The sequence below is a fragment of the Ranitomeya imitator genome, chromosome 6 (assembly GCF_032444005.1).
Source record: "Ranitomeya imitator isolate aRanImi1 chromosome 6, aRanImi1.pri, whole genome shotgun sequence".
Lineage (NCBI taxonomy): Eukaryota > Metazoa > Chordata > Amphibia > Anura > Dendrobatidae > Ranitomeya > Ranitomeya imitator.
In genome coordinates, this window is record NC_091287.1 from 40,885,731 (window position 1) to 40,900,501 (window position 14,771).

A 14,771-nucleotide genomic window follows, 5' to 3' on the forward strand; every position below is an offset into this window, starting at 1 on the left:
TATGGGAGATGTTCATTTGTATGGTAGCCTGTTTTCCAGTTTTCCTATACATTTTCTTTTCTGTCTTTTAATTTATACCCTAAGGCCCTGTTCACATTTGACAGATTTCGCGTGAATTTCAGTGCAGATTCCATGAGAAAAATGTGTGTGAAATCCCTGTTCACATTCAACAGAGAAAGCTTTACATGGATTTTCATCTATGTTATGGGCAAGTAGCCTCTTCAGGGAAGAAGAAGACTGGAATTCTACTGCCAGCTTTTGGAAGTAGCAATCCTAAAAAGTCTATATAGAATAGACCTCTTAAAGAAAATCTGTCACTGGGTTATTGCTGCCTAATATGAGGGCAGCATAATGTTGGGACAGAGACCCTGATTTCGGTGATGTCACTTACTTGGCTGCTTAGTGTAATTTGTATAAAATCACTGTTTTATCACCAGAAGATTATCTCTAGAGGACTAGTAAACCTGCTGCAAGATAGTCCAACCACGCCCCCCAGCACTGATTGGCAGTTTCCTGCCCATGCACAGTGTACACAGAAAGCTACCAATCAGTGGTGAGGGCGGGGTTATACAGAGCTCAACATTCAGAGAACTGCTAGATCTGCAGCAGATAAAACATTTTTTTAATTAAAACTGCAGTAAAGTAAGTGATACATCGCTGGAATCCAGGTCTCTGCCCCTACATCATGCTGCTCTAAGATGAGGTTGCAAAAACCTTGTGATAGATTCCCTTTAATGCTCCTTGCACATGAGTTAGGATAAGAAACCAATCCAGAAATTCTATTTCCAGATGTGTTTCGGGTGTTTGCCTCCCATCAGTGCAAAGCAGGATGACGGGTTTGTCTAGGTGAGAGATGGCATTTATGTAATGGAAAGTAAGCTAGCCGTGAAATAAGTGTCAAGTTAGCTACTTTGAAGGGAAATAACAAGATTCTGCTGCTTAACACCAGCCCATCTACAGCATGGCAGAAATCCACATTTATAGCTTTCAGTTGTCTGTGGCAGAAATACTTGTCAGATCTGAATCCACTGTGTGAACACGTAGCTAAATCTATGAGAAGATGAAGTTAATATACTGAAGTGCACATGCATTCAACTATGGGGTTCAGCCGTAGCTCAGAGTTATAATAGGGCTTACGTAGAAGTACATAAGGCTTCCATTGTGCCTTTCAAATGTCAGTCTGATTTTTTTTTTAAATTGTAACTTGTGCCACTGGACTCCAACTTAGGCTTAGTTAGGTACAGTGTTAGGTAACTAGAGTCTGATGGGCCCCGGTGCAAGATTTGGATTGGGGTCCCCCATCCTGATTTTGTGTATATTTATGTCCTCCATCCTGGTATATACAGGTGCTTCTCACAAGATTAGAATGTCATAAAAAAAGTTAATTTATTTCAGTTCTTCAATACAAAAAGTGAAACTCATATATTATATAGAGTCATTACAGACAGAGGGATCTATTTCAAGTGTTTATTTCTGTTAATGTTGATGATTATGGCTTACAGCCAATGAAAACCCCAAAGTCATTATCTCAGTAAATTAGAATAATTATCAAAAAACACCTGCAAAGGCTTCCTAGGTATTTAAAAAGGTCCCTTAGGGTACCGTCACACAGTGGCATTTTGATCGCTACGACGGCACGATCCGTGACGCTCCAGCATCGTAACAGTCGTAGACTGCTGTCACACTTTGCAATGTACGACGCTGGAGCGATAATTTCATGACGTATGTGCGATGTAGAAGCCGTTGGTTACTATGCGCACATCGTATACAATATCGTGCACACCTTTGTTACACCATGCGATCATGCCGCCACAGCGGGACATTAGACGACGAAAGAAAGTTTCAAACGATCTGCTACGACGTACGATTCTCAGCGGGGTCCCTGATCGCAGGACCGTGTCAGACACTGCGAGATCGTAACTATATCGCTGGAACGTCACGAATCGTGCCGTCGTAGCGATCAAAATGCCACTGTGTGACGGTACCATTAGTCTGTTTCAGTAGGCTCCACAATCATGGAGAAGACTGCTGACTTGTCAGATGTCCAGAAGGCAGTCATTGGCACACTCTACAAGGCGGGTAAGCTACAAAAGGTCATTGCTAAAGAAGCTGGCTGTTCACAGAATGCTGTATCCAAGTATATTAATGGAAAGTTGAGTGGAAGGAAAAAGTGTAATAGAAAAAAGTGCACAAGCAACCAGGATAACCGCAGCCTTGAAAGGAAAGAAAAGGCCATTCAAAAATGTAGGCGAGTTTCACAAGGAGTGGACTGCTGCTGGAGTCATTGCTGCAAGAGCCACCACACACAGAAGTATCCAGGTCATGGGCTACAAGTGTCACATTCCTTGTGTCAGCCACTCAGGACCAATAGAAAACATCAGAAGCGTCTTACCTGGGCCAAGGAGAAAAAGAACTGGACTGTTGCTCAGTGGTCTAAGGTGTTGGTTTCAGGTGAAAGTAAATTTTGCATTTCATTTGGAAAGCAAGATCCCAGAGTCTGGAGGAAGAGTGGAGAGGCACAAAATCCAAGCTGCTGGAGGTCTAGTGTGAAGTATCCACAATCAGTGATGGTTTGGGGGGCCATGTCATCTGCTGGTGTAGGTCCACTGTGTTTTATCAAAACCAAAGTCAGAGCAGCCGTCTACCGGGAAATTTTAGAGCAGTTCATGCTTCCCTCTGCCAACAAGCTTTTTGGAGATGGAAATTTCATTCTCCAGCAGGACTTGGCACCTGTCCACACTGCCAAAAATACCAATACCTGGTGAAAAAACAACAGTATCACTGGGCTTGATTGGCCAGCAAACTCGCCTGACCTTAACCCCACAGGCTGATCGTCTCCATGCCACGCCGGATAGATGCATTAATTGATGGAAAAAGAGTCATACTTGTTTTATAATGCACAGCCCATAGTCATATATGTAGTATAATGCACAGCCCATATTCCATACATGTGGTATAATGCACAGCCCATAGTCATGTAGTAGTATGGCCACAGGCACCATGTACTCAGTGTTTTAAAAAAATAAACCATTATACTCACCTTCCTTGCACTCCCCCATCAAGCTGCATCCTCTGCTGAAGCCAGCAGATGACTTCAGCGTGCAGGTGACGGGAGTGCATGACATCACTGCCATGCGTCTCCTGGTTACGTGCATGCCGACATCAGCTACTGGCCTCTAATTAGCTGGCAGTGTGCATAGCCACGCATGGACCTGATGGGTCTGTGCACCGCAATACACTTCAGCTAAATGTGCGCCTGACGAAGCACATCCAGGTGAAGTATTTGCTGGCATCAGGGGGCCCATCACCCACTGGCACTAGTCACAGCAGTAACTGCTGTGACTCTAGTTCTTATGCCCCTGGTTAGGTAATAACTTTTGAATTGCCTATTTATAGTCATATGTACAAAAATTGAGCAAGCAATATGTTTAGTTATCGTGTGCTTTTGAGTTTGCCACCATCCAATTTTCTCAGCTGCAATCATCACTGCAAACCCTTTTGGTTCCTGTAACCTGCATCTACTTCCTGAGTTAGATCTGCTAACAAACCCTTCATCTGCTGTAAGCATAATGCACTGTTACTTGGACTTCAAACACTCTTACATCAGCCTACACCTTCTCTATAAACAAGTTTGCTTCTTCATCTCAGCTTCCAGTAGCTATCCATTCATTTGCTGATTAACCCTTCATCTGCTGTAAGCATAACAAACTCTTCTATGGACTAGTTCACATTAAAAACACTGACTAAACATGGACTGACTATTCATCTTCAGTTTATTATGTGTTTATTTAAATTACTTTCTCCTGGTGCATCGAGCCCTGCTTACCTGTCAGCTGTCCACCTTACCTTGTTTTCCTGGTCCTCAGTGTTCTACTTGCCATTCCGTAAGTCCTGCCAACTGTGCCGTTTCCTTCAGACCTTGTGCTAACCCTGATCTGTGACTTAGTGAATCCTCCTGACACGTAAGCCATGACAATAAGGCTGTAGTCTGTTCATATTTATTTCTAAAGTCGGCAAAAAACATGAGATAACTGTCAGCCAAACGTTTGTTGTGCAGACAACTATTTTTCTGTTGACAATCCTATGCACATGAGAACTGAACCCGGCCAAGCGTTCATATGTTCGCAACATGGAGAGTGAAGCGAGTGTCAGACACCTCTCGCAACTGATTATCTCCCCTGTAAACTGAAGGATTGGCTCCTTTCATCCCCAACACTATCCATCATGGAAGATACAGGAGGCTCCAATAAACATTGGATAGTCGGCTATTTGTGCTGAAATCATTGGGTTGGGAAAACTCTCATCAGTGGACCTTTAGGCTTAAATTTGGTCAAGACAAATTTATTTAAAAAATTATTGTCGCCTATTCTCTTCTTATCCGGTAGTCAGTTATTTTCTTGTTTTTCTTTCTTATTGTCAATCTCTCAAACACATAAAGTAACTCTATAAATATCATCGCTGAACTATTCTCTATTCCTGTTTCCATAACTATTCTCTATTCGTTGCTTTTATAGAAATGAAAGATGGGTTTACTTAGCTTTCATAGAGACATCCATAAAAATCCTTACGTAAAGTGCATATAAACGACATTGATATTCTTATGGCGTAATATAATAAATAGTAATATTTATAACAACACACAAAGAGAGCGGTAACATCATAATATTTTATTTCTTTTTTTCTTGCTACCTAATCCATGCCAATAATAGAAACCGCAGATCCGGATGCTTGGGATACATTGAATATCAAAGGGAGTCCATCAACAGAAATCTCCCTATTTCTTCCTTTTTATCTAATAACAGTGGGAAGCCTTCTGCTGCCAATCACAAAGTTTAGCCGTCATGTGACGGGGATGACTGGACATTAGAATAAATGTCTTCTATTTTAACACTCTTTATGGCATCTTTATGGTTTTAGTATGGCTACGTATGCTTTTATTTACAAGAGTATACTTCTTTTTTTTAAAAAGTCTGGTAACTTTTATTCCTTATGCAAGTTAGCTCTGTTAGTGGTCGCCTGGCTGCTCTAAAAAATGGCTACCATGGACAAGCATTACACAAGGCACTCCATTTACCAGATCCAACATGTTGCCCTGGCCTTCACTCGTTAACACCTGATCAGGGCTATAGACTTCCCCATGGACTGTTGTAATGGAGCCACAGAGGTGGTTGCTGGCCGTTGGTGCAGGTTGGCAGATAGCTGGGTCAGAACCAGAAGTACTGTCTAGTTACCAAATCAAAAGACAAAAACATAATCAGAGCATGTATCAGTAGCAAGAAAAAAATACTAAAACAACCTGAAATGCGATCAAGGAAGGTAAAGTCACAGTGACCAGTGTGAAAGTTGCAAGATTTCTATTTTTTTCACTGCAAACTGTAATATGTAAAAAAAGTTGACAAAATGTCCTAAAAATATTTTTGACACGAAAGCCTAATTTAAGTAATAGGTCCTTTTTTGATTATAGTTTCGATTTTGTACATTTGTGGAGCTTTTAATGGCGCACTACATACCCGTAAGATTTGATCTTCTGATATTCCGGGGATTGTCCTCTGTTGCCCGCTTTTCTATAAAAATCCTTTCTTATCTTAACTCTTGGCTCAACAAATTTTAAGATGTCTGGCAAGAGATGATCATCTTTGAACAAAAAATTGTTTCACGATACTCTGTTATGAGATGTTTATGCTAGGGTTGAGCGACTTTTGTTTTTATAGGATCAGGTCGGATTTCACGAAACCCAACTTTTTCAAAAGTCGGGTCGAGTGAAATCGGCCGATCCTATAGAAAAGTCAGGGTCGGGGTCGGCCGAAACACGAAACCCAATGCAGTGCATTGGGTTTCTAATGGTTCCCAGGGTCTGAAGGAGAGGAAACTCTCCTTCGGGCCCTGGGATCCATATTAATGTGTAAAATAAAGAATCAAAATGAAAAATATTGAAATACTTACCCTCGGACGCGCCCTGGTTGTAACCGGGAGCCTTTCTTCCTAAGAATGAGCGCCTGAAGGGCCTTCGATGACGTCGCGGCTTGTGATTGGTCGCGTGAGTGGTCACATGGGCTGCGGGTTAGAACCAGGGCGCGTCCGAGGGTGAGTATATACCTATTAGGAATATACTCACCCTCGGGCGCGCCCTGGTTCTAACCCGCAGCCTTCCTTCCTAAGAATCAGCGCTTGAAGGACCTTAGATGACGTCGCGGCTTGTGATTGGTTGCGTGTCGCCCATGTGACCGCTCACGCGACCAATCACAAGCCGTGACGTCATCGAAGGCCCTTCAGGCACTCATTCTTAGGAAGGAAGGCTCCCGGTTACAACCAGGGCGCATCCGAGGGTAAGTATTTCAATATTTTTTATTTTGATTCTTTATTTTACACATTAATATGAATTCCGATACCGATTCCCGATATCTTAAACATATCGGGAATCGGTATCGGAATTCCGATTCCAGTTCAGAAGATCGCCGACCTCATGGCCGACCCCACACAGGGGTCGGGTCGGGTTTCATGAAACCCGACTTTGCCAAAAGTCGGCGACTTCTGAATCTGGCCGACCCGATTCGCTCAACCCTAGTTTATGCTATGTGTATCTTTGTGTGGAAGCTCGGTGGATGTGATGTGATGTGAGTTGCAAAGTGTCAAGTATTTTACAAGCTTGTCTCCATGTTGTGTTGAATCTATGTGAGAAATCTGAATCCTTAAAGTATAACTAAACTTTTAAATAATTTTTGATATGTTGTAGTCCTTGTCAAGCAATGTTGAATCTATAGTTCCTTAGGAAAATTGACTGCCTCCCAGTAAAGTTGAAAGCCTATCTCCGTCTAACTTACAGCTTGAGTACAATTATAAATCCTTCTCTTCCAGATACCAGTTCCAGTGATGGAGATCAGCTCTACCAATCATCCTGTGAAGGTTGGACTGTCGGATGCTTTTGTCGTGGTCCATAAGATTCAGCAGATTCCTAGTAAGTGTATAATATATTAAGTGTGTAATACATTAAGGCATTAGAAGACCATACATTGACCATGGATATTCTCTAATTCCAGCTTCCATTACACAATCTTTCAGCCTAATTTTCTTCAGGATTTTTCCATTTACCAGTTATCATAATGAAGTGGTAATGAGGGACGATCAGTAATTACATCATGTAGAGCAGTGTTAGTGAAGTGCAATAAGTCCACAAGGACCGTCCTAATGGCACTTCATGGCACTTTTATGTTCCAGAGGGGACTGCTACGTGGAGAATTTACTACTTGTTTAAATGTCATTAATTGTATTATTTTATTAGTTTTCTTAAGCGGAAGGAAAAAATAAGCTCCTCCCAAATCAATGCAAAATTTGTTAAACCAGGAAAAAAACTGATCTGTCCGAATGACTTTAAACGGGTTTCCATAATTAGAAAAAGGGCACCACTTTTTTTTTATGACGAGCACCAGGAGGGTCCATGAATCCATTAGATTTGTATCTGGAATTGTAGCGTAGCCACATCCAAGTGGATGGGGATGAGCTGGAGTTCAACGTACATCCGAAGAACAAGACTGGGGCTGTTTCTTTTTTTCTATTCTACGACAACTCCATATCTACACTGTGTGCAGAATTCGTAGGCAAGTTGTATTGTGATCACATGATCCTCTTTATACGTTTTCCTACTCCATGCTGTTCAGACTTGAGAGCCAACTACCAGTTAAGTAAATCAGGTGATGTGCATCTCTGTAGTGAGGAGGGGTGTTGTCTAATTACATCAAAACCCTATATAAGGTGTGCTTAATTATTAGGCAACTTCCTTTCCTTTGGCAAAATGGGTCAGATAACAAAAGATATAAAGTTTATTGATTAAAAAGGTGACAATAAAAACATGAGTCCATCAGTGCAAAAACAAACAAACCAAACAAGTATTAATCAACAAGAGAGGATGACAAGATAGTGGAAAAAGTAAGAAGGTATCCAAGAAAAGGATATATAAAGCACAAGGTTCATATAACATATAAGCTATAATATAGATAAGTACCAGGATAAACCTAGACAACGAGAGAAAACATACTTATAAAAAAAACGCCAGTCTATTCCAGCAGGAGAGGACTTTTGATGGGTATCTTTTTACTGGCTTATCAAGGTTTATTATGGTACTTACATACAGTGGGGAAAATAAGTATTTGATACACTATTGATTTTGCTAGTTTTCCCACCTAATAAGAATGGAGACGGCTGCAATTTTTATCATAGCTACACTTCAGCTGTGAGAGACAGGATCTTAAAAAAAAATCCAGAAAAATCACATTGTATGATTTTTACATAAATAATTTGCATTTTGTTCTATGAAATAAGTATTTGATACAATAGAAAAACAGAAGTTAATATTTGGTACAGAAACCTTTGTTTGCAATTACAGAGGTCAGATGTTTCCTGTAGTTCTGGACCAAGTTTGCACACACTGCAGCAGGGATTTTGGCCCCCTCCTCCATACAGATCTTCTCCAGATCTTTCAGGTTTCAGGGCTGTTGCATATCAATATATACTTATCAGAACCCGGACAACAAGAAACAAGATTTTATTTATACATTTGCAAAAAGTAAATAAAATAAAATGGATGCCTCACGTCAGACTAAAAGACGCAGCGAAAAATAATGCCAACCATTTATAGGTTATACAGTATATACAGTTGCATTAAACTATGTGGTTGTATTGGTTATGTTATATATTGCTATCATTGTGGTTTTACTACCAATCCCTCCTCCTTTATTTTGTGTTTGTTAATCGGTTGTCCCTTTATTTGGTCCTTGTGATTCACACATATATTATTTCATTTTTACATTTCGAGGGATATTTTTCATGCTGGGCGAATTTGGAGACAGTGACATACACTACACTATTAAAGTATTGAGCCATCTGTCATGGTGGCGATTAATACAGTTTTACATATGTGTTCTTTCTATACATCACTAGCTTTGTACTATATGAAAAAAATGTAAATGAAAGCCGTCTGCTTTGTCCTTTTACATCTCAGTTTCAGCGTGCTTTATACAGATAAAGAGAATAATTTAAGTTTTAGACTTTGGCTCACATTTAGCATATGTTTACAGCACATAAATTGTATTTGAAGTCTGAAAAAAATTAAACAAAACATAGAACGGGCAAATGTATCATCCCGTAGAGAGGCAGGACGTTTAACTTTCAACTTTGCTTCCTTCTTTGCGCCATGTTCAAAAGGCAGCCAAGCTATAACAAAGAAAAACAATGGCTTTCACTCAGCTTTGTGTTTTTGTTTGTGTTGTGATATCGCTTCCTTGGTTTTGTTTGGGTTTTAGCCAAGTCTTAATCAAGTATTTTAATTCCTATGCACTGCCAGATATACGTATCGATAAGATACGTTATAACATAGCAATTTTGGATGTCTTATAAAAAAAAGGAAGAAGAGAGCTTGGAGTCAGCAAGCGATATAAAAATAACAATTTTTATTTTCAATTTATTAAAAACACAATTACATTTCAAATGAAGATCAAGGCAATATTAGTGGTTTCAGAGGAAAACATAGGAACCATACACATGGGCTGAAAAAAGTAGTGAGTACTAGATAATATATGTATATACAGTGGCATATAAAAGTTTGGACACCCCTGGTCAAAATTGCCGGCCGGGGCTGGCTCATGCGCAAATGGAGATCTCGGCACTAAGCTCTTGGAAGATGAGATCTCAGCGTTGAGATCTCATCTCCCGAGATCTTGGTGCCGAGATCTCAATCTGCGCATGCACCGCCCCCGGCCGGCAGCCATTTTCCCAGAGTCCAGTCCACCGCATAGGAAACCATATTACTGCGGGGTCTCTTGACTTTCACAAGATGTCGGCAGAGCCCCCGCAGCAACAAACACCCATAGCACCGAACACCCGCAGCGGCGCGGCGCACCCCACATCCAAACACCCCCTCATCTCCGCTTGCAGCCTGCAGCAACGCTCTACTCTTGCCTCCTCCAGCGGCGACCCTGGGACCCCGCTTCACAGCAGCCACAACCCCCCGGTAAGCAATAAGACACATGGATTATAAGAAGCACCATCATTTTATTAAAAAAAAGGGTTATTTTTACTATTTTTCGCCTCAAAATTTGGGGTGTGACTTATAATCCAATGCGTCTTTTAATCCGCAAAATATGGTATATTTTCATATTTTACATTTTAAAAGTTACAAAAAGTAAAATTATCACAGTTTGTAAATAGAGAATGTGTGAACCCGAGCGGTAAAGTTTGGGGTACTTACTGGACATCTAGTGTCTGTGCACGTGCCCCAAAAAGACGGACTTCTACTAGAACTCAGTGGTGCTGTTTGGGATCGGAAGCCCTAACAAAGATTTTTGAAAGTCTGCAGCGCAGCCAATTAACAAGCTTTTCCTGTGTGGGCACTTCTGGCCCCATCATAGCCATGTCAAGTATTGGCATGGCTGTGATTGGCCACAGAATATGTAAAAAAAAAGGTGAGGTCAGGCAAAACAGAAAGCTGCGGGCTTAGATGCACCAAATCTAGCACTTTGCCACACTCTTCCTACCTGCCCTGATGCATTGGGCGGCACGGTGGCGCAGTGGTTAGCATTGCAGCCTTGCAGCGCTGGAGTCCTGGGTTCAAACCCCACCAAGGACAACATCTGCAAAGAGTTTGTATGTTCTCACGTGTTTGCGAGGGTTTCCTCCGGGCACTCCGGTTTCCTCCCACATTCCAAAGACATGCATGCTGATTGGGAATTTAGATTGTGAGCCCCATCGGGGACAGCGATGATAATGTGTGCAAAATGTAAAGCGCTGCGGAAAATGTTAGCGCTGTATAAAAATAAAGATTATTATAATTTATCATTAAGTGCAATCTAGTGGGAACCAGTGTCTACAAAGAACAAATATTCATCAGAAAAAAATCATTCTAGGTGGCCAGAGAATGGAAATTATAGAATCTAAAAGTTATGAAAATATTGAAATCACAGATGTCACTGGAAGTAATTACAATAAGAACTCTTCTAAGGACCTTTCGAAAAACGTGAAGAATCGCATCTTCCTGGATTTTACCTGGTTTTAGTACTCTGAGATAGATAGTATTCAAATACCAGATTGATATACGGTAATCTTAATGTTTAAAGGGCAGAATAGGTCTATGTGATACTCAAAGGACATTCATATCATCACTTAAGCATGAAGTAATTTAATAAAAATCATAAAATTTAAAAACTAATCAATGAGTTAATTTATTGTTCTCATAGACCAAGCAAATCTCATACTGCTAAATTGAACTTGACAAACCTCATTGACTCACAATAGGATCTGTCATGTCCTGGTGTCTTTTTATGGGAAGAATAGCACTGCACACTGCATTGTTCCAGCCATTAAAAATCAGATCTGCAATGGAACAGAACACAGCACCACTGAAAACACAAAGTCTTTAAAAAATGACAAACTTTTTTTTGGGGGGGGGGGTGATATCCCATTTCTTACATTAGTGAATTAAGCCAAAATAATTCCCAATACTTGCCAATTCTTGTCTGCAACAAGAGAGGAATATTTATTTTTAGAAATTAACGAGCCAACATAACTCCACCCACTAATTTGATCCTAAAGTGCTAATTGTTGAGCCACAGATATAAACCTTGAAAACAAATGTTCTCCTATTTCTAGAATGTCAGAGCTGAAGAGAAGCATGGTGTGAGATTCTAAATGGTTCAGTTAAATTCCTAAAAGACTTATTTATAGAGAGGAAGGAAAAAATATTTTATTGACTTCCGATCTGGCCTTTGTTCATTTTCAAGTGACTGTACCCATTAATTTAATGTTATTAGTCTTTTGATGGAAATAAAAAAATGAGAGAGTTAAAAGATCCTTTATTAGTTGTGAATGATACAATTAGGGACCACAGGTCCAGCAGAAGACGATCCTCTTTGGAGCTGACTTTGTTGTAAAGTATTTGCCAATAGAGTTATTTTGACCAGTTAAAATATAATGTATCCCTATGTTTTCCCATTGCAAAATATTAACACCTACTGTATAGTCTCCTCCAGTGCCGATGCTGTTCCAGCGGTGTCGGCAAAGCTCTCCCGGGGATTGGATGACACTGTTGTGTCACGCAATCCCTGCAGCTAATCTGCGCCGGCTTCACTCTCCCTGCTTTCGGATAAATCACAAACATCCAAGGGAAGTGAGAGCTTCCAATAGCAATGTCACGCGATCCCAAGGAGAGCCAGTGTCGACACCGCTGGAACAGCACCAGCATTGGAGGAAATATAGGTGTTATTATTTTACAAGGGGGAAACATAGGGATTCAGAAGGGGTTGTTCAGGTAGTGGCCACCTCTTTAATAAAACATGTATATATATTTTTATTCTAAATGATGTTTTCAATGTTATATTTTGCCAGATGTTCGCAGGAGGACAATCTTTGAGTATCACAGGGTGGAACTGGAAATGTCTAAAATTATGAACTACTCCACAGTCGAGATGCTGCCACTTCCAAGTGAGTCATTTACTGGATAATATGTCACTATTGGAAGGACATATCACTCCATTGATTTAATGAGCTGAGAAGTGGATCTGAGTTTGAAGAATTATTCTAATGGAAGAAATGTCTAAGAAAACATATAGGTTATGTATATCATCCTAAGGATAGACAGCCAGGAGATATATTATACAGTTTCTTACCTAATCACATATGCGTTGTGTATCTTCCATGTCTTATCATTATATAGATGGATGCACTCGTTCCATTTGAATATTATTTTATGGATTTATGTTCTAGAGGTATGGAAAGAAAGGTTTGGTGAAGCAATTTAATAAGATTATAATATGTATAATGCTTTAAAGTGACATATATTTTTAAATGATACAGTCATAAAAAGAAATGTCAATTTTTCGTGCTTTTAGAGTGTGAATCTATTTAGTAAGTTTGACTTCCAAAAGACAAAGGGAAATGATGCTCTTAAAAAGGGGGAAGTTCTCAATGAAAAATCATGCATTTCTTTATAAAAGCTTAGATTTAGTGACAATCCTAAAATACAGGCTCCCATGTTGTAAAAATTTGAATTCTGTACTAGCCCCACCCCTGAGGATCTAAGTAGTGTGAATAATAAAGGACAGAAAGAAAAAAAATAGCTTCCATTATAGTGACAATTTTTTCCACCCAAGATAGAAGGGCTTGACTACATTTCATTCCCCCATTTTTCTCATTTCATGATCAATAGGTCTATTTCTAAAAGACCAACCAAAGAACAAATGAGTCAATACATCTCCAATACAAGAGAGTGTATAGTACAGTGGTAAGGTGTGCAGGCTTGGAAACAGAGAACTGTGAGTTCAAATCCCAGCAACGGAAGTTATTTTTCTTTACTGTAAGAGCAGTGAGACTATGGAACTCTCTGCAGTATGATGTTGTAATGAGTGATTCATTACTTAAATTTAAGAGGGGACTGGATGCCTTTCTTGAAAAGTATAATGTTACAGGGTATATATACTAGATTCCTTGATAGGGCGTTGATCCAGGGAACTAGTCTGATTGCCATATGTGGAGTCGGGAAGGAATTTTTTTCCCCAAAATTGAGCTTACTATTTGCCACATGGTTTTTTTTTGCCTTCCTCTGGATCAACATGTTAGGGCATGTTAGGTTAGGCTATATGGGTTGAACTAGATGGACTTAATGTCTTCCTTCAACTATGTTACTAATACATCGATAAAATAACAAATCAAATTTTATTAATCAATAATTAACAACAATAGTAGAAACAGACCATGCTATCATGTAAGAAAACTGTTTTCCATTTATATTAATCAATTGAGGTTAGCAAATAGAGCCCCAAAAAAGAGGAAGCATAGAATTTGGTAATTAAAATAGTAATAAAATCACATGGTCATGCAGCCTAAAGATATGCATGAAAAAATAGAGTCTATATCACCACCGTAAGAGGGAATGTACCTGTGTCCAGTCAACACTTTAAAACGGTAATAGAATAGGTACTACATTAGTAAAAGTAAAAGGTATTATATTGGTTAAAGTGTGGCCGTCACTCAAACACAGCCAAAAAGTAGTCATGTATGAAGGGCAAAAAGATAAGCACCAAGATGCAAATGTGCTATTACTTGTATCACACACATCCGTATACAGCCATTTAAGACCAACTACAAGTATGACCAAGGCAGACCAAACATGTAATTTAATACATAGTATCTTACCCACGTCTCTGAGTGTAAGCCAACTGCCCCAACGCACGTTTCACTTCTTCAGGGGGGGGGGGGGGAATTATTACAAAGGTAAATGTTAGATGTATGTGATTCACTCGCACCAAGTGTATCTAATGATACATCACCCCATCACGCCATCACCCGTTGAGTTTTTTCTGCATTTTTCCACAGGCAAAACCTGCTATCTTGGCAGTAGAAATTTGTTGCAAAAAAGCAGGTTTTGTTTAGTTTTTGTTGCGTTTTTTGCTTCATTTTTGTTGCGTTTTTTTTGTTGCATCGTTTTTGTCATACTATATTTGGCTCTTGTGCATGCTGATAAAGTTTAGTGGCCACAAATTATCTGATTTTCAAAAACAAAAAGCAAAAAAAGAGCACTCACTATCCAAATGAATTCTTAGTCTTTATTGTGGCATTATAATAACGGCAGGGTCCCACAAGGAGAACAGTGTTGTCAGGATACGACGGCCGTTTCGCGCTGCCGCGCTTCTACGGGTCTGATTTTACTTCATCAGGGTTTTGCATCTCCAAGGCTGGAGTAATATTTGTGGCTTGGTTTGAGTCTCTTAATGAATCCGGAGCATCTG

General features: G+C 39.9%; 1 protein-coding gene across 2 annotated transcripts in view; it reads left to right on the forward strand.

Annotated features, from left to right (window-relative positions):
- PLXDC2 (plexin domain containing 2) overlaps window positions 1–14,771 on the forward strand; it is a 635,896-nt gene that overhangs the window by 508,554 nt on the left and 112,571 nt on the right. For both annotated transcript variants that reach the window (XM_069729531.1, XM_069729533.1), the window contains 2 exons: window positions 6,856–6,955; window positions 12,373–12,468. In XM_069729531.1, the coding sequence (XP_069585632.1) occupies window positions 6,856–6,955; window positions 12,373–12,468 (196 nt within the window). The remainder of the gene's footprint in view (window positions 1–6,855; window positions 6,956–12,372; window positions 12,469–14,771) is intronic.